Genomic DNA, 18262 nt, shown 5'->3' with positions numbered 1-18262 from the left:
TCACTACAGACTCTTGTCACCTCGTCGACCCTCGAGCTCTGAACTTTGCTGATTACGTCTTGCTCTGTTCAGGCTGCCGCCACAGCTCATCATATATGCATCATATTTCGCCATCCAGTATTGCAGATGCGTGCTACATGATTGGTGTATTCAAACCCCAACCCCATTCACTATACATGGAAGCCTAACCCTATTGGGGTCGACGCAACGACCCTGTAAGGCGATACCACATTCGAGTGCATGCTGTACGTGATATGCCTATGACAGTTATCTGTTCTAGACTCGGAATGGTAAGAGAATGTTAAGTGATTCGTGCTAATGAGGATTAGTCGAGGACTTGGTGCGCAAGCATACTACTAGTCCGAGGTCCCAAATTCGAAACATGTATGTATCTATTATCTCGCTTGTCACAACGGCTGAATATGCCTGTCGGCTAGATGCAACGACGTGTTGCTGCGTGCCGAATCTATGCTCTACCGCATTACTACCACCAGGAGCGCCTTCCCTGCAGGGTCTAGGCGCGGCAGAGGGCGGATTCTGACCTCGGCAGCGCCAAAATCCGAGTCGGAAGAATGCTAGACTGGTCATTGTTGAGTCTATTCATAGTAATAGGGCTGAGTAACAAGCGCCCTGATATGACGGCAAACTCGGTATCTCAAATTCGTCTATTTGGTTAGTACTCGTTGACACGTTTGGTAGTTGTACATGCAGCGGAGGAGTCGTATTTAAGCCTCTTGTTCAACATACTAAGCTATCCTGGCTACAAGCGTCAATCATTACATTGAGTCATTCTAATGCCAAGTTTGATAGAAGGCCGTTACGGAACTTCATCGATAGATGGATAAATTTGATACAAATGATAATCTTTACACCCATCGAAGCTTACCTGACAGCAGCAGGCACACGAAGTCTCCTTGAAAGCATGATGATCAGCTCGGCTTTTCGCTTTGGGCCTCTGTCAGGGACTATCGATGATATTTGATGGCTACGCCATTCGACTTGTTTGTAGTACAGGGCGTACTCGAACCTACTTGGCCGTTAAGATAGGAGCCCGGTCAGCGCATGACTCGGATATGAACTGATATGGATCCGAAATAGTCGATTCTCTAAATGAGATTATATCGGCTTTCCAAGCATGAGGCAAGATAAGAAGCGAATGATACGGCGAGTGATGAGTCGAACGTGACATACATGATCAAGAAGGATCAAAGATGTACTTCATGTGAATACAGTTGCGATGAAATTTGGAAGAGTTTGCATGTGTAGACTAGAATTCGAAGGACCAGTAAGTCACTGTATGGCATTGCCTGCAGCATGCATGAGATGTCACATACTGGATTTTACCGCCTCCAATGCAGAATAGCACTGGGCTTTAACGCGGATGTAGTTGTCGTTATTATTAGTGTGTTATAACTTCGTGTAGAAACGTCATTGACAAGAAGAACGCACACGCGGAGTTTGTGTAACGGGTAAGATCGGAAGTCCAGTCAGTAACCACTGTGATCAGCTGAGGGTCTCGTGTTCCTGTCCCTTGCTATGACGAATGGAAGGACGTCAGCTTAATTATATTACTTGACTTGACATGCAAAAACTTGAAGGTAAGCACAGCTGCTAAGCCTGTACGTGAGTTGGAACGAGGCTTAACTCGTGACATGCATGGTATTACATGCTGGTGGACATGAGGATAGAAACGCAGACTGTGTAATTACTCGACTTGGCCGGTTGTCTCCTACAAATGGAGCCGAACAGTGGGGGATCCCCGGGAATGTGTGGCCCCAAAAAGGCAGGTGTCCTAGGATGCACGCATGGTAGCATCATGCTCACTGCCTTCTGGTGCCTCGGCCCAGCCGTGTAGGCTGAGGTGCCACGCATCTTGTGGTGCTACCAACGTCATTCTACATGTGTTATATGTTTTACGCTCTTCAAAGCTCCATAGAATGCAGAATCATGTAGAGTATGGGGAGGATTCACCTCCGGAGGTTTGGGTATATTGACCTTTCGAATGATGTGTAAATCCACACACTGACGTTGGCAATCACTTTCACATTTCTGGCGTAGAAGGGAACTGTTATGCTTGGCACTTCAACCCGATGCGATGCGCTTTGATCGCATTCAAGCGCTCATATCTGCAAATCGGTCTTCGAGTCATCCGACATCTCGACCTCTTTCCTGTACACAGAATACCTACAGCCCATAGAGCTCAACTCCGCTATTAGACACAGAAAACCTTGCCGTCGCTGCGTCGACCAGTGCATAAACTGCTATATCATATGGTACAGTCTAGTCGTCGTCGAGGAACCTTCTCGTAAGCGTCTTATTCTAGCCCCGCCAATTCATTCTAATTTTCCGACTAGTACAAAACCTTCAGGCTCTTTTCTCGCGACGAAGGATACGGACACGTTTTATCTCTCTTTCTTGGTTGACCTTCTCCAAAATCATCAACAATTACTACTCTGAGCTCCAGCTATCCAACTATTTATATACATGAACATCTAGATATGGTTCTCGATCCAACGTCTTGCAACTCTGTGCCATTCCTCGTCGAACCAGCACCTCCAGGCTCGACGACGACGAACCCAGTTTTGCCCTCCATCAGTAATTTATTCAGTGGCACGCCCATTAATGCCGGCCCGTTGCCCCCGATAGCATTGACGTCTCAGAGCTCGAATATATTGAGCAGTACTGGTTCCCAGCCGACGAACGACGTGCCCGAGAGCTCTCCGTTTATGACACCACCAACATCTAGTGTGATGGCCTCTCAGGTGCGCACGATATTTCACTGTCTGTGTTCGATCAATGACATTGGCTCCATACCTTCTTCGCTTCCATCACGGGCATCATTCACGTTGCATCTCTTGTAACCATTAACCCATTCACCACTCTCTTCAACATAATTCTCGTTTTATTTCGTATCCACTGTTGTGTTTTCATCATCAACATTATACTTCCATTTCAAACTTATCATTCTTGATGGCCCTTGTCTATTCACTTTTCTCTCGTCACTTCAGGCAAACGTCTATCCATCGGATGCTGGAAATGGTTATTTGCAAGAGACCGTCACTCCATCTCCACCCATCAGTATTGAATCTCAACCGGGGTCCAGTCCAGTGTCATCCAGTTTGAGGTAGGTCCTACCGAAATTATCTGGGGCACGTTCATACAACTTCGCACTCATAGTTCTTCGTCATCTATTACAAATTCCGGGACAGCGGGCGTGAGTACTTGGTCAAGTTCAAGTACGCCCTTGTGGTCTTCTTTGACGACAAGTTCTGATAATTTGTCCTCTGGTTCATCTCTGATATCAACATCAACGCTCTCCCCATCATCGTCTACACCCACCATGACATCTGATGTATCCTCAACATCTACCGCACCCGGATTTACTTCATCTTTCACCATCACACCCATTCCTCTTCCTTCAACTTCACTGTCTTCAGCAACGACAACATATACTTCCGCAGTAGTCTCAACTTCCGCCTCCCAAAGCTCTTCGTTGTCAGCAGGTCCATCTTCGTCGTCAGACACAGCCCTCGCATCCAGCTCTTCTTCGGTGTTCAGTACGATCACTCCATTTCCCACCACGTTGATTATTTCTACTACCGAAGTCGATCAATACAGCACGTGGGCTGATACTCCTTGGACATCGACGCTGATTTTGACATCCGTCCTGTCGGGTTATCCCGTCACCACTTGGACGACGACAACGAGCGGGGTGCTCAGCACCGCAGCTGTAGATACCAATGGGAACAGGTAGGTTCTTTTCCTTTGTGGCGTTGTTATGAGGTCACCTGCTATAATTGTGCTAATGGGGATCTCCGCAGGCTCTCTCGTTCCCCTGGTTCTATTGCTGGCCTTTTCCTCGGGGTCCTCGGAGCTATTGCTTTCGCTGTTCTCTGGCTTTTCTGTGCTCGTCGTCGACAGCGCAAGCTATTATCTCGTGATGCGAGCGCTATTCCCCCATGGGCGCCTGGCGGCCCACTTGAAGCCGAAGTAGACATGGAAGAGCGTTATGGTGGGATTATCGCAGCTCTCAATGAGGGCATGGGTGCGGGAAGGAATGTTCGAATCGAAGGAGACACGAGCGGAGAAGTGTCGGGAGAACTGGTAACTGCGCGCGCTTCGTCCCCTAATCTGCCTCCGTATTCACTTGGAGAGGATGATGACGGTCCCCATGTCTTCCCACTATCTCCGCCTCCATCTGCATACTCCGCTCCCCCGCCACCGTCCGCGTATGTCCCACATACCGCTAATGGTTCCCGAAGAAGAAGTTCACCTGGGCCCGATGCTTCCGCATGGTTTGGAGGGTATAACGTTGCTCCTGCTCCTTCGGCTGCATCGCATTACTCTCATTCTTCCACCCACTTCCTTACCAGAACCGAAACCGGAACTAGGACGAGGACTGGAAGCGAGGAGCCGCTCTTGACGAGAGCCGGAAGCGGATCTTCTTACCTCGATTCTGGCAACAAAGTCAGGCTAGGGTCAGCATTTGGTTCGCCTGAAGGAAGCATGAATGGCCATAACCTTTCACCTACGTCACAGTCCTCTGGCATGCTGAGTGCGACCGCTTCATTCGATGTTCTACGGAGTATTTCGTCTCAGGGCGCACTGCGAAGCACGTCTTCGCATGGGTATGGGCGTGGGTTTGGGAGTACCTCGTCCGGTGCCGACTCACATCAGGGACCTGCGCTAGGGCTTGCGATTAGTGCAGCTCCGACTAGTTACCAGAACAGGCATGTTACGAGATGGAAGAAGGGGAAGCGAGATAGCACTGGAAGCAGCACTACTGCATCCGCATCTTTATCCGGCTCTGTGAACGAGAGACCTGCTGGCGTACGAGCTTTCCTTGGTCGTCTCAGACGGGGCAATACCCCGAGCCCAAAGGCACATTCTCCAAGAGAATTGCCTAGAGACATAGAGAGCGAGGGAGCTGCTGAGAAGATAAATGCTTACGGCCCAGATATCTTCTCAGCCTTTGTCTCCCCTGCCACTCCCGAACCTGGATCCATGTCAACATCCCCGCGATTTGTGCTTTCTAACCCCGATCCATGGCTTTCCTCGCCGTATGTTCATGCCGACGTGGCGGAACATGAGGATGGCTTGCAGCCACCCTCGTGGCCATGGCTTAGTGTGCCGTCAACCTCCTCCCCTGTGCCCGCTGACGAGTCACGCCTTACTACGGCTGACGGACTTCTTGATCCTCGCCTGCGTGACTCTTTCGAAGGAAGGAGCAATTCAAGTTTACGGGATTTTGAAGATTACTCCCGGCCAATTGGAGGTGTAAGTATCACTTTTTGTTTTAGCCTCGCGCTCTCCCGTCCGCATAGCTTACGATTCATCGTGTAGCTCATCAATAACCGGCTGCATAGTACCACAACATTTGGCACTATTGATACCCATGAATTCGACAATGGAACAAGCGTACAAAATCGAGAGGACGACCAGCAAGAGGATGCTTGTGCGACAATGACTCAGACACCCCGTGCAAGCTGGATCATAGATGGTGGCGCGGATATCCACGCGCATAACGAACGAATCTGAATTTTTACCACGACTTGGATACGACTTTATAACAACTCTTTCTTTGCCGAGATGTTTATGAAATGACAAAGCGCTTTCGCTTTGCCAAGACACATGCGGTACGGGTCCTAATTGACATTCCTGTGTGTTACTCATGAGACGAACGTATCTACAGACACGCAATGCACAATAAAATATGACGCAGAGCACTCATCTCACATCTGTACATGCCGTACAAATCCTTCACGTATTATGCTCATATATACCCTACGGGCCTGCTCGCGTCCCGTTGTACCATATAATGACGACAAGACAAACGACATTTACATCATTTTCTACTTCCTCCCCTAGACTTCCCAAGGTGACTTGGTATGTGGTATAGTTCTTTTGATTCGAGTGATTCCTATTTCTGACGCATTTGGACTTAGGGTATATAACTTACCATTGCATTTTATTATGATGAATGTTGTCCTAGACCTCACGAGCGAAATGAACAGCTTCATTTTACGTTTAGTATTGTCGCACGTTGCTTTCGATATCTCTGCTTTCAGTATATTTGCTTTCGCTAACTACGATCTTGCTCACTGAGCTTCTTAACCAACCACTTCCTTGTTTATTGTCGCCCCTGTTTTGTTTGCATTGCTCTCCTACGGAACCAAATTGATCATGAATCTGAATCTTTCGAGCGGTAGCAGGGTCGAGTGAGTGCTGCGCTTGTTGCGAGTCTGATGGTTATGCACGGATAGTCAAATGCCCAATCCTCACTAAGTCCAGACACGGTACGAATCCTCCGCGTGCCACACTGATTCCAATTTGACGTCAGTGCTCGGCGAGAATACCGATGATAATCGATGATCGATCAAGTAAGTACCAGCGCAGTAAACTTGAAGAAGTCAAAGACAGTGAGTCAAATGATTCTCTATGGACTGTAAACTGCAATACGAGCAAATTTGGTTGCTGGCCACCACTGCGCGCAGCTGGTATCGAGGAACGGGAGATCGGAGTCGCTTAGAGGTCTGCCAGCGTGCCATAGACAGGCGAGACACAACCCTTATTTGTCGTACCGTGAATAGTCTGCGATAAGGTTGGGTAGGGCCGGGGATTTTATCGGATAGCGGATGTCCAAAGTGCTGGGAGCAATGAGATGTATGTCGGAGTAGACATGAAACAGGGTGACTGCGTTCCTTGTATAATCATTCATGATATGATACAACCACTCGCCCACTGCTTGCCTCGTGTTCAGACCCTTGTCAACTTGCAATGTCCTTCAAAAGCTTCAAGTATGGAACGAATCGTTCCAGTATTCGTGGTTTCCTTGCAGCCGTCTTCCGTCCTTTCATGAGTTCTCCTTCTGATGCCCCCGGCGTGTTCACGTCAGGCGACAGTAAGAATGACGTAGGCCAATGGCAGATGCTCCTCCTCGGCAACGAGCTTTCTTCACAATGCCAGCTTGAACGCGTCGTTTACTGCAAATGCACCAGCGGCAAAGAACACGAATTTTTGCTCCTCCATTTTCGCCATCCTACACAACAGCACGCCGTCGCGATCTTGGTTCTAGACCGAACGCCATGCATAAATTCTACAGAGAACAACAATGGCTCGTCAAGACGTATGCAGTCGTCATACATAGTCTCTCCATCAGTTTCTCCGACCCCTGCTCGCGATTCCATCTTCACTACCCCAAACAACGGTTCTGCCATCGAATCCTATCTATCCAGAACATATGACCCGTTCAAGAAGCTTTGTTACCTCGACTTCCCCGCCTCCGCTCGTCCTTCGGCAATTCAAGTATCCGTGCTCTTGTCCGCTCTCAGTAAGCATTCTCCGTCATACCACCTGTACCAATACCAGTGTTACTGGTATGCACATACCGTCTGGGAGGCCCTCAAAAGGCTCTTCCCAGATTGCCACGAGATAACGGAGAGCGGCGGGCGCTCTCGTTATCTTGGGATCAAGATAGAGAAGGCAGACAGCGTGGAGGTGGTGTGTGAGCAGTATCACACCCAGTGGGCGCGCATCGAGAATGCGGCAGAAGAGAGGAGGAGAGCAAAGGAAGATGAAGTACGGCAGGTGAGGTTCCTCCCAGAATCAGTTATGCAATTCATTCATTTGTTGTTACAGCTGCGGATGGAAGAACGGGCTCGATGTCAAGCGGAGATTGACCAGGCGACGAGGAAAGCAAACGAAGCGACGAAGCAAAAGGAGGAAGCGGTGAGGAGAGCGGAGATGGCGGAGAGGATGATAGAAGAAGCGAAGAGGAAAGCAGAGGAGGCGGAACGGAAAGCAGAGGAGGTGAGATTCTTTCCAGAATTTATTATGCTATTTACTCATCGATTCTCGCAGGTTAGGGCTGAGTGGCAAGCAGAAATGGACCGAATGCGAGCCCAGCTCGAGCGCCAGGCAGTGTGATACCAGTGTAACTATTACTCTCATTGCTCCATCACCGACATCCTCATCGTGATCAGACGCAGTTACTATATACATTAGAGCATATCAGAATTGACCTTCCTGTCTCAAACTCTGCGATCGACAGGGCTAGTTCTCATTGGCATTACCGGTAATACGAAAAACCCATCCGCTTTCAAGGTTACTAAGGACGCATTGCAGTTGCAACGTATATATTCATGAACGAGTTGTGATTAGTGTGCAGCACGCGGCTAGTTTGAGTCACAGAAGAGCAATCGGTGCCAAGATTTGTCGATGTTGCTCGTGTCATATTGTTCTAGTACGAGGCCCGTCAATTGTGACATCCCAGCAGTAAACAATCTGACGATTTCGGCTGCTGCGCCATCTCTTGGATAGTGAAATTGCATATCACGGCTGCTGTCTTCACGCCAGGTCGGAGAGGACCCATTATTTAATCTTGTCATCGTTCCTACTGTGATTCGAACCAGTCCAGCCAACTGAGTGCATTCGATGGCCATTTAACAAGGTGTAAACATTGAATTCGAGATGTATGTAGGCAAATGTGCTCGACGCGAGGGTTCCGAGCGACTAACTTGTGCCTAGGTAGAGTTATGTAGAGATGGTACGTCAATGCAGCGACTGATGGGTGGATGCGGTCAATGTAAACGAGTGAATCAACGAATCTGATGGGTGAGCGATACGCACTATAACAAAATCATGTATCAATGGAGCTGAGATTAGATGGGGTGTCGCAGGAGTTAGAGAGAACATGGGGCATCGTAGGAAACATAACAGTAGGAAAAGAGGTATCGCACATACAAGAAAATAAATCGAGAAAGATGAGGATTGTCGATGTCGCCGGCAACTTACGAATGACGTGCGGGGCCCATTGCCCGCCGGACAGGATTGTCCCTCTCCACAACAAACGCCCCAGCACGCAGGCCTTCCTTCGAAGCCAGGCGTTGTTTGCTGTCTTTCTCCCTGCGTTCGCGCTCCTCCCGAGCGTGCTGCAGGAGCTCAAGGCGCTCAGCACCTTTGTCAGAGCCTTGTGGCTTGGAGAATACAGGGTCCCGCTCAGTCCCATCTGCGAAGACTATGTTCTTGCGGGAGCCGGTGCTGGCGGTACTTTTCTCACCCTCCGATGCGCTGGCATCTAAATATTCAACCTTCGCACGTTTGGCACCAAAGGATCCGATCGGAGAAACGTCTTGACTACGGTCACGAGGCTTGCGCTTAAGCTTGTTGGCAAAGAGCCGGCGGGGTGGACATGCCTCAGCCACTTCAAAGTCTGGATGATCGATCGGCAGTTTAGACGCCTCAAGCACTTCAGGGGGAAGATGATATTGAGGGTTATTGAATGTCGCTTTTTGACCTCGGCTAACGAGGCTGTCAGTATGGAGATGTCATTGACGACTAGGAAGACTCACAAGACATAGGTTATTGTCGGTTTCTCCTCAAACACTGGTGCTGGAGTTGGCGTGCTTGCACGCTCAGGGGCTTCTCCGACGGGCAATTCATCATCGCTGCTCTCCCAGCCGCTTGCATTAGATGTGCCTGCTTCACCCTCACCAGCGAGGAAAGGGTTGTCAGGGGAGTCTCGAGTAGGCCATATTGTCTTGGCTTTAGAATCCGAGGGAGATGGGAGCGCACGAAGGAAGAGTTTGCGGGGAGGTGTCACGGGTGGCTTTGGTAGAAGAAGTATAGGCGGGGGCGAACGCGAGCGCTGCACTGATGATGCACGAGGGTGGACTTGGGGTGCTCTGCGGGAGGGAGGAGGCGAAACAGGCTCACGTACGCGATACTTCAACAGTGCGGGTGAAGGTGACTTGTCCTCTTCCGAATCCTCTACTGCCGAAGATTTTTTACGCTCATGAGACACTACGCCACCACTACGACCAGTCCAGAACGAGTTCTCGTTATCTTCTTCTTCGTCATGCGCAGGAAGGACGTCCATGGTTCGGCGTTTTTTCCTTCCCATGAGCGCATGGGCATCCTTGTCCCCGCCACTTTCATCTTCGCTTTTGCTGTGTTGTTCATCGTTGCGAACAGTATAGCTTCCACCAAGGTTGTCCTCGAGTTCTGACGCGCTGCCACTCTCCTCTGACGCGTATCGAGAGGTCGCTGACACTGCTTTTGAACGAGATCGCTTGTGATGTGTTCTGGGAGGCGTAGGCAGTGATGCCAGAGATGCAGAGCGTTTTATGGGTCGTGAATGAACTTCCGTATCGTGAACAGAGGGAATGCGGATGGGTGATGAGTCAAGTATCTGATAGCTTGACATGTCTCAAGATCAAGGTCAATGAAGTTGGAAAAGATTTCGCTAAGAAGAGTTATGCAAGAGATAAGATGGTGGTTAGAAAGAAAGAAGTGATAAGGTACGACGTTTCAAACCGACCACGGTCCACTTTGTCGTAAAAACAACACCACGAAAACAATGCATATAAACACATACAAACAAACGTTCTTGTCCACAACAAATCTGGTTTCACCGACTCGACGGCGCCGCCGTAGTGACTGCAGAACGACTGTCTCCGGTATGGATCCACCCCTCCAGCGAATCTTCACAAAGGTGGAACAGAAACCGCTCAATGTGGGATGAAACAGGAGGAATTCGTCGAGACTGAGCTCTGAAATTTCATCAAGCAACTTGTAGATAGTTCGTACGTTGTAGATTGAATGCCACTGGAAATAAGTAGAATACAGATTTCTGAAGTTGTCCTCGATAGTAACAATCAATACCCTTCATTCTAACGCTCACTAGTACTGTACGTGGTTTGAAGACACGGTTGTTGTGCAATCGGGTGGCCAGTTGCCTTTTTCGGACACCTTGAAAGTGTCGCTGTGTTACTACAGCTTCAAATCGAACTTTTATCACCTGTACGTTCAGCTCTCTTCGCGCGTACATCGCGATGGCTTCGGGAAGCCCAGACGACTCTGGTAGGCAAGCTGCCCTTCCCTGGACACCTGACGTGTCCGAGAGTGCAACCGAAGCTCTTCAAGCATTGGACACTTACAAGAAGAAGGATCCATCTAAAGGTCAGCGCTGCGGCATTGGTGTTAGATGAGCGTGTCTATATCGGTAAACCCAATATGCAGTGGTGGTTCGCTTCAAGGCAGTCGGTAACGCACCAATCATGAGGCAGAACTTTTATAAGATTACTGCCTCCAACCGTTTCCAGGCAGTGATACAGTTTTTGAGGAAGGAGCTGGGCTGGAAAGCCGGAGATCCACTGGTTAGGATTGATAACTTGTCTTTAATGTTGAACTGACTCGTCCCAGTTCACATACATCAATCTCGCATTTTCTCCCGCTCCCGACGACACAGTATCAAATCTCTACAAGGTAATGCGCCTAGGTCTTATCGCAGAACATTTTCTGATAGCTATTAAAGTCATTCGCTACGGAAGGACATCTGATAGTCAACTACAGGTTAGTTTCCCGATAATTCGTGTGCACAGCGTGTTGATACGATTGCATACTGTTTAGCACGACGGCGGCATGGGGGTAACAACACTCTTGCTAAACAGTGTATATATATATTTTTCGCACAGTTGTGTCACCGTTCAACATTATACTTGTCACAAGTTAATACAAATTCTTCGTTCGTTATGTCTGTTCCAGAACCTATGGGCAAGGCAACTCTCGTGGAGACTGACACGGTATCATAGTCAAGATATCTTCGCCTGGTTCTGAGCACTCTGCATCGAGGAACTTGTTGAACTCAAATAGACGCCCCATCTGTCTGATCACCCTCTGCCTCGGGAAGATCCGCTGAGGAAAGGCATAACGCGGTACAGGGGTTCTCCGATGTCATACATCATCCGATTACAATCAACGATTATGTACGAGTGAAATTGAAGCCATGCCCAATAGTCGACGATCCAACGGCGTCCAATGCAAAACGTTGTGTAAGATCAGATCGACGGGCGGTACGAGATCAAGAGAGGTAAAGGGATCGATTGTAGATAGTAGAAATTGGGTCGAACAGAAAAAAGCCTTTCATTGTCGATGTCAAGACCAAATCTGCTCCTGTGTACAACCAGGTAGTATGCCAGAGAGTGAAAAGAGTGAGTATCGTTACGGGAGTGGCGTTGGTATGTCGAAATGTCTTACTTTTATCCCTGATCATCCGATATCTTAGTACGTACCACAGCGGTTCCATGCTGCAGACCAGATAGGTACCGCTATGACCTATGCAAGTGCATTTTTTCCCCTTCCGAGACGTACTGTGTAAGTGTTATTGGCACCGATCGGAACTGCTAGGGGTGGGCAGAACCTGGCGAAACTCAGTAGAGCTCCATATAGAGATTTTAGTAAGAGTTTTACTAATTGCTGTGAACGAGAACGATATTGATTCGTAAGGACACAGCTTACATGCCAGCCGGTAAAACCACCAGATTTGCAAGCTCTGCCAGACCCAAATCTAAGAGTAGCTCTTCCTTCCCACACAAATGGCACATTCGCAACCAGCGCGTACTGGCCAAGGTTTCCGTTTTCTTGTGTCGGTACGAATTCAGTGGTTGCTTCATCAGGCGCGAGCACTGGAGCGGGATAGTCATCTCCTCGATAGATAGGATCCACTGGAACGAGTATAAATGTCCCGCTTCTAACTTGATTAGAAGATGAAGGCATCTCTTGAGGGCTTTGATGATAGCCTATCATGCTGAGAAAATATTAGTCTCAAACATATCGGGAAGTCGCACCAACACTGACCAATGCTGGAGGCTATGAAAGCGTGAACTAAAGGGGAAAGGACGAGGAACGCATCTCTGAATTCTAGTTTGCGTCGACTTGCAGGGCGTAGTAAGTGTTATGATCACTTTTGTGATGACAGTCACGGTATAACAGTACGACCAGTTGGCTGAATTGGCTCCAGTTGGCCGGTGGATTTCAGTTCGACGGACCGGAACTCTGAATATTTATGGTAGTGACGCGGATCGCGTGAGGGATTACAGGACACAGGTTCCTGACTGTCCACTTCTCAGATGATATAGATCTTGAGAGGTCATGTAACTAAAGCACCTCAATTTCCCCACGCGTATTCAAATACTGATGGCTGGCCAATGGCTGCTGGAACTCAGCGCTCAACAACAAACGGCTAATTTGCCCACCTTCCTGTTATGAGTTGTTTGGTGCAGGTTATCGGAGAGGAAAATCAGCGACATGCCGCGAATCGAAATCTGATGTGACCAACAAACTTATTGGCCAGTCAGGAAAGCCCCAGGGGGCATATTGTTCAGAAAGTTCGAGTCAAGTCTTGAACTTTCAAGCGAATCATGGGATTCCAAATTATGCATCGTGCTGCCCTGAAATGGTTGGTGTTTTTGGATCAGTAGTCAGTCTCTCGAAATGTCTCAAATGCGACGAACCCAGACGCTCGGACTGCAGAGTTCTCAGTGCCGTGGCTATCACGAGGTGGCTCACGTCCGAGCGTGTAAGCCGGGGGACGTTTGCCGAAATCATCCTAGCAACAAAAGTCACAGCATCTCACTAGCTTGCACTGGTGAGCGAGAAACGGGATGGATTTTCTCTCATTTCCAACAGTCTGTGAGTGGTTTGTAAGCACGTTTAAGGGTTGTGCGCGATCCGCCAATGAGAACGTGGCGGCCCCGAGAAGTTCCCACGGCTGCGATGTAATGGGTAGTATTGAGGGCAACTGACGTATATAAAGTGGCGTCATATGTGAGAGATCAAGCAAGATCTGTGATATACTTTTCTCTTAATCTACCATCATCATGAGCGGAAGACCAGCTTCAGGTATGTCCATCAACACTTCGAATATCTTATCCCGCGTCCCCCTCACCCGTGATCCTGCAATCAGAGTACAGCGCCTGGAAGAAGCTCCAGCAGACGTATGACGCCCAACATGCTAGGCTCATCCTGAAGGATCTGTTCGCTCAGGATCCCAATCGTTTCTCAAAATTCTCCGAGGAGTATGTGGACTCAACCGACAAGAACACGACGTTCTTGCTCGATTACTCTAAACACCTCATTACCCAACCCATCTTAGATACACTCCTATCTCTTGCTCGCGAGGCAGAGCTTGAGAACTACCGCGACAAAATGTTTGCCGGAGACCACATCAATACATCAGAAGATCGCGCCGTCCTTCATGTTGCTCTCCGCAACTTTGACGATTTCAAGATCCAGGAGGCTGGTGTTGATGAGGTCGCTGCCGTGCTCGCACACATGAAGGAGTTCTCCGAAGCAATTCGGAGTGGTTCATGGAAGGGCTACACTGGCAAGACAATCAACACGATTGTCAACATCGGTATCGGTGGTTCTGATCTCGGACCAGTTATGGTCACTGAGGGACTCAAGCCATACGCGAAACGTGACTTGACCGCCCACTTCGTCTCTAACATTGACGGAACCCACATCGCTGAGACTCTCAGACTCTGTGACCCCGAGCGCACCCTCTTCATCATCGCTTCCAAAACGTTTACCACCCAAGAAACTATCACCAATGCTGAATCCGCTCGCGATTGGTTCTTGGCAGCAGCCAAGGACAAGGCCCACGTTGCAAAGCACTTCGTCGCCCTCAGCACGAATACAAAGGCTGTCACTGAGTTTGGCATTGACAAAGCAAACATGTTCGCCTTCTGGGACTGGGTTGGTGGGCGCTACAGCTTGTGGAGTGCCATAGGCTTGTCCATTGCCATCTATATTGGCTATGATAACTTCGAGCAGCTCCTGCAAGGTGCCCACGGTATGGATAAGCATTTCAAGGAGACTCCCCTCGAGAAAAACCTTCCCGTGCTCATGGCTGTTATCGGCATCTGGTACAACGATTTCTATGGTGCACAGACTCATGCACTCCTACCATACGACCAATATCTCCACAAATTCGCTGATTACTTCCAGCAAGGAGACATGGAGTCCAACGGAAAGTTCGTTACCAAGGGTGGACAACGTGTTGACTACCAGACAGGGGTAGGTGCAATAGACCCATCTGCGTGACAGAAACTGACATGATCTTACACGCAGCCTATCATCTGGGGTGCCGCAGGCACTAACGGACAACATTCGTTCTATCAGCTAGTGCACCAGGGCACGAAACTCATTCCCGCAGATTTCCTCGCCCCTGCCACAAGTCACAACCCCATCGCCAATTCCAAGCACCACCGTATTTTACTTTCCAACTATTTCGCCCAGCCTGAAGCGCTTGCATTTGGTAAGACAGAGCAAGAGGTGCGCAAGGAACTTGGCAGTGGTGCAAGCGAGGCGCTCGTGAAGAGCAAGGTGTTCGAGGGAAACCGCCCTAGCAACAGTATCTTGTTCCCGTTGATGACCCCAAGAACCCTCGGTGCGCTCATCGCGTTGTATGAGCACAAGATCTTCACCCAGGGTGTCATCTGGGGTATCAATTCTTTCGGTAGGGATGTTCCCGGTTCTCGCTTTCTCGTTCGCTGATGGTTTTTGTAGATCAAATGGGTGTCGAACTTGGAAAAGTTCTTGCAAAGAACATTTTGTCGCAGCTGAATGACCCGTCCGATGTGACTGGCCACGACAGTTCGGTGCGTTCATCTTTTCACTATGCTTTACTTTTTAGCTAAGGCAAAAGCGGCCTGCAGACTACTGGTCTTATTCACTACTACCAAAAGCACCGAAAGGAATGAATTGTAATCCCAAGGCTGTAATTTCGCGAGTAGACTGTAAAATAGTACTGAGGTATTTTTGCCGATTCTTGATAACAGTAGTTAAACAGGAGTGTAATCTTAGCACAATTTCAAAACACTCCGAGATAAGAGAGGCCTCGACTTAAGCTTCAAACACCGAATGACCGCAGAAATCCTGCACCACGATGTCGCGTTGACACCGTATCATTCGATCTGTCAATGATTTGTCTCATTGACGGACACCGCCCCGCGGGCAATGTCGATCAATTCGCAACCCGCATGCAGTATCATCATGTTGCGAGCAGCGAGATAGGTCACATCATTCTAATGTAACGTAATATTGGTTTGCCCGAGACTATGATGCTTCTCTATTTCAAAACGCCAAATGAATAACACGACGAGATTCCAACGAATCATATTCCCTACAGAGCGCATTGCAAGTGTGAATAACCTGCGGTGTTTTCCCTGTTACACAGATGAGCCAGTCGACTTCTGTGTGCGTCCCTGGAAAACCATTGTACTCGTATCAGTTCTTTCGTCTGATCGCGTCATCTCCTTGTCGTGATATTCTCGAATGCTGAGGATGAGGCGTGGTCCCAGTACAAACATCTGCATGACCTGGGCGAGTTGAAGAATGCCATAATAGATTTCACCTCCCAAGGAAAACTGTATGAATGATGAGGACTAGTCAGATGTAGATGTCACTGCGGATCGCGTACCCCGATGCTTGGAGAGAGACTACCGAGGTTCAAGCAAGCAACAGCAGCATATCTGGTACGTGGAAAACTTCAGTGGGGAAATACAAGGACATCCTGATCATAAGCTCACGCTGTAAAGTAGAATGCATGGGTTTCGAGCAACACCCTGAAATAGTTCCCAAGGGTCAATCTCGCCAATGGCTGTTTCAGTTCACGGAGGTATTTTACAACAACCCAGACTGCGAGACACAGTGTGGTAAGCTCCCATGCAGTGGATAAACCCCATGCCTCGGTTGCTAGATTTGAACTGCCTCCAGTAGGACTGCACTGATGGGTTTCGTAGAAAACGATCTCCTCTGATGTTTGATGAGACTGCTGTGCTTAGGTGATTCATAAAGCTTACCTCCTGAAACATGGCTACTCGCGGCAATCACTGCAAATATGATGGTGGAAACGAGAAGGAATACAACGAGAAAGGCAAGCATCTTTCTGGACCGCTCATACATGGCATGTAACCGGATGATGATGATGACTAGAATGATATTTCGTCCAAGTCAATATCGCTAATAGTTGATGCAGTTGAATGGCCCACCTCCCAGCACGGCATTTGCAACCACAGATGTCCCGCTTTGTAAGTACCAAATGATAGTGCCTGAAAAACTGAGTAACGAGCTTTCGTGCTTCCAAAAAACGTACAGCTGTGCAGTTGTTATATTTGGTAAAGCAACAAGCTGATCGAAGCTTTCACTAACCTCTATGTAGAAGTATATTTAGTTGGAGGGAATGGTAGTAATTGCTGCAGAATACTTACTGTATCCGTCAACGAGACCGATGGGACAGTCCCTGCATAGTATCGGTCAAAGAAACGTTCTAGTATACTTTTGAGACATACACAGCACAGTAGAACTGAGATGGCTGATTAGTACCGGGCCACCTTGTCAGCCCCACGCACATACACAGTGAATATTATCCCAGTGCAACGCAGCTGTTTCGTTTTGGTATCAGCACATCTTGCCAAGTAATGCTTATAAGATAACTTACACTCAGATATAAGATAGTCATCAGGGACCAGCGTTTCGTCTGCCCCGCATTAATTACATTATCCGATTGTCCCAGATCTGCTAGAGACTTTGCTCACCCATACCAGCTCGATCTGTAAAACCGTTCTCAGTGAGATGGCTCTCAGGGCGTCAAAATCAGCCTACCTCTTGGCCTAACGTCAGTACTGGTAAACGCCACAAGGACATCAAGATTCAACAATGCATTCAATAAGTACTATCTTGCTTACCCCATTCATATATTATGGCAGCAAAGGATGCAACTGCAAAATCGCCGTCAAAGATAAAGTGAGATATCACCAACACCATCCGACTGAGTCTCCACGAACCTACAAAATAGCTGTAAAAGCGAAACAACTTGATTTGCGGCCACGCATTGGGATCATTTGAGACTGTGGCCATATTCAGGAAGTTGATACCAGTGAGTCGCGAACTCGGATGTATACTGATCGCAGCACATTCATGATTCGTGCTAGATATACCGCTATCCGGCGCTTTTCGAGAAAGGCGTCAATGATTATGCGGCGCAGTAACACGAAGAAGACGGATCCCGGGCTTTAGGCTTGAATCAGAAGATATTTGGGGGATATGTTTGGGCCTGGAAAGCAGTAGTACTATACGACTAAGTATAGGCCTGGCAGAAAGCTTGAACACCGCGAAATGAGAAGGGCCGCACAATTACCACATTGACTTAGCTTGATCACTGAATCTGTGCAAAAACCGCGTGTGATGTGGAGATAAAGAAAGTCATGCGCCGCGACGTGCTGTGTCTTCCCCTACTTTATCATCATCGCATCATCCATCTTTGATGAACGTTCTGACACCAGGCTGCTGCCGAAACTAAGCGACTCCAACTGTCATGACAAATACGACCCCTTGATGAGCTCAGGCGCTGCTATGTTGCATGGGACATACCACGGACTCCGAGCCAAGCATCTTCTATATCATTGTGTTCACTACAGAT

At 48.6% G+C, this 18262-nt stretch overlaps 7 protein-coding genes across 7 annotated transcripts; 5 read left to right on the top strand and 2 right to left on the bottom strand.

Moving 5' to 3' along the window:
• The first annotated feature begins 2278 nt into the window (after positions 1-2278).
• HD556DRAFT_140925 (uncharacterized protein) lies at positions 2279-5626 on the top strand. The gene is made up of 6 exons (XM_041304114.1): positions 2279-2305; positions 2355-2762; positions 3009-3124; positions 3178-3750; positions 3822-5277; positions 5344-5626. The coding sequence occupies exons 2-6, from the start codon at positions 2499-2501 to the stop codon at positions 5536-5538; spliced, it is 2604 nt and encodes an 867-aa protein (XP_041152799.1). The 5' UTR covers positions 2279-2305; positions 2355-2498; the 3' UTR covers positions 5539-5626.
• HD556DRAFT_140926 (uncharacterized protein) lies at positions 5627-6242 on the top strand. Its single transcript, XM_041304115.1, has 2 exons — positions 5627-5886; positions 5946-6242. The coding sequence occupies exons 1-2, from the start codon at positions 5714-5716 to the stop codon at positions 6103-6105; spliced, it is 333 nt and encodes a 110-aa protein (XP_041152798.1). The 5' UTR covers positions 5627-5713; the 3' UTR covers positions 6106-6242.
• Positions 6243-6777: 535 nt separating this feature from the next.
• On the top strand, positions 6778-7926 carry HD556DRAFT_1314347 (uncharacterized protein; the record flags this gene model as incomplete). The annotated part of the gene is made up of 3 exons (XM_041300916.1): positions 6778-7587; positions 7639-7809; positions 7861-7926. 3 exons carry the CDS (start codon positions 6778-6780, stop codon positions 7924-7926), a joined length of 1047 nt encoding a protein of 348 aa, XP_041152797.1.
• A 722-nt stretch (positions 7927-8648) lies between these two features.
• On the bottom strand, positions 8649-10367 carry HD556DRAFT_140338 (uncharacterized protein). The gene is made up of 2 exons (XM_041303878.1): positions 9351-10367; positions 8649-9300 (listed from the first exon to the last, which is right to left on the bottom strand). Exons 1-2 carry the CDS (start codon positions 10202-10204, stop codon positions 8790-8792), a joined length of 1365 nt encoding a protein of 454 aa, XP_041152796.1. The 5' UTR covers positions 10205-10367; the 3' UTR covers positions 8649-8789.
• On the top strand, positions 10361-11532 carry HD556DRAFT_1423129 (putative ubiquitin-like modifier). Its single transcript, XM_041304549.1, has 5 exons — positions 10361-10959; positions 11020-11156; positions 11203-11265; positions 11315-11352; positions 11410-11532. Exons 1-5 carry the CDS (start codon positions 10833-10835, stop codon positions 11429-11431), a joined length of 387 nt encoding a protein of 128 aa, XP_041152795.1. The 5' UTR covers positions 10361-10832; the 3' UTR covers positions 11432-11532.
• A 2066-nt stretch (positions 11533-13598) lies between these two features.
• HD556DRAFT_1423111 (Glc-6-P isomerase) lies at positions 13599-15671 on the top strand. Its single transcript, XM_041304548.1, has 5 exons — positions 13599-13680; positions 13745-14856; positions 14911-15298; positions 15349-15440; positions 15498-15671. Exons 1-5 carry the CDS (start codon positions 13659-13661, stop codon positions 15540-15542), a joined length of 1659 nt encoding a protein of 552 aa, XP_041152794.1. The 5' UTR covers positions 13599-13658; the 3' UTR covers positions 15543-15671.
• A 339-nt stretch (positions 15672-16010) lies between these two features.
• Positions 16011-17700, bottom strand: HD556DRAFT_1450817 (uncharacterized protein; the record flags this gene model as incomplete). The annotated part of the gene is made up of 13 exons (XM_041307824.1): positions 16011-16208; positions 16262-16313; positions 16371-16596; positions 16644-16772; positions 16833-16994; positions 17052-17083; positions 17133-17146; positions 17193-17225; positions 17282-17320; positions 17379-17393; positions 17446-17465; positions 17529-17561; positions 17628-17700. The coding sequence occupies 13 exons, from the start codon at positions 17698-17700 to the stop codon at positions 16011-16013; spliced, it is 1026 nt and encodes a 341-aa protein (XP_041152793.1).
• Between the last annotated feature and the right edge of the window lie 562 nt (positions 17701-18262).

Source organism: Suillus plorans (assembly GCF_016647745.1).
Source record: "Suillus plorans strain S12 chromosome Unknown HD556scaffold_113, whole genome shotgun sequence".
In the NCBI taxonomy this organism is placed as follows: domain Eukaryota; kingdom Fungi; phylum Basidiomycota; class Agaricomycetes; order Boletales; family Suillaceae; genus Suillus; species Suillus plorans.
This window is presented reverse-complemented; position numbering and strand designations above follow the sequence as displayed.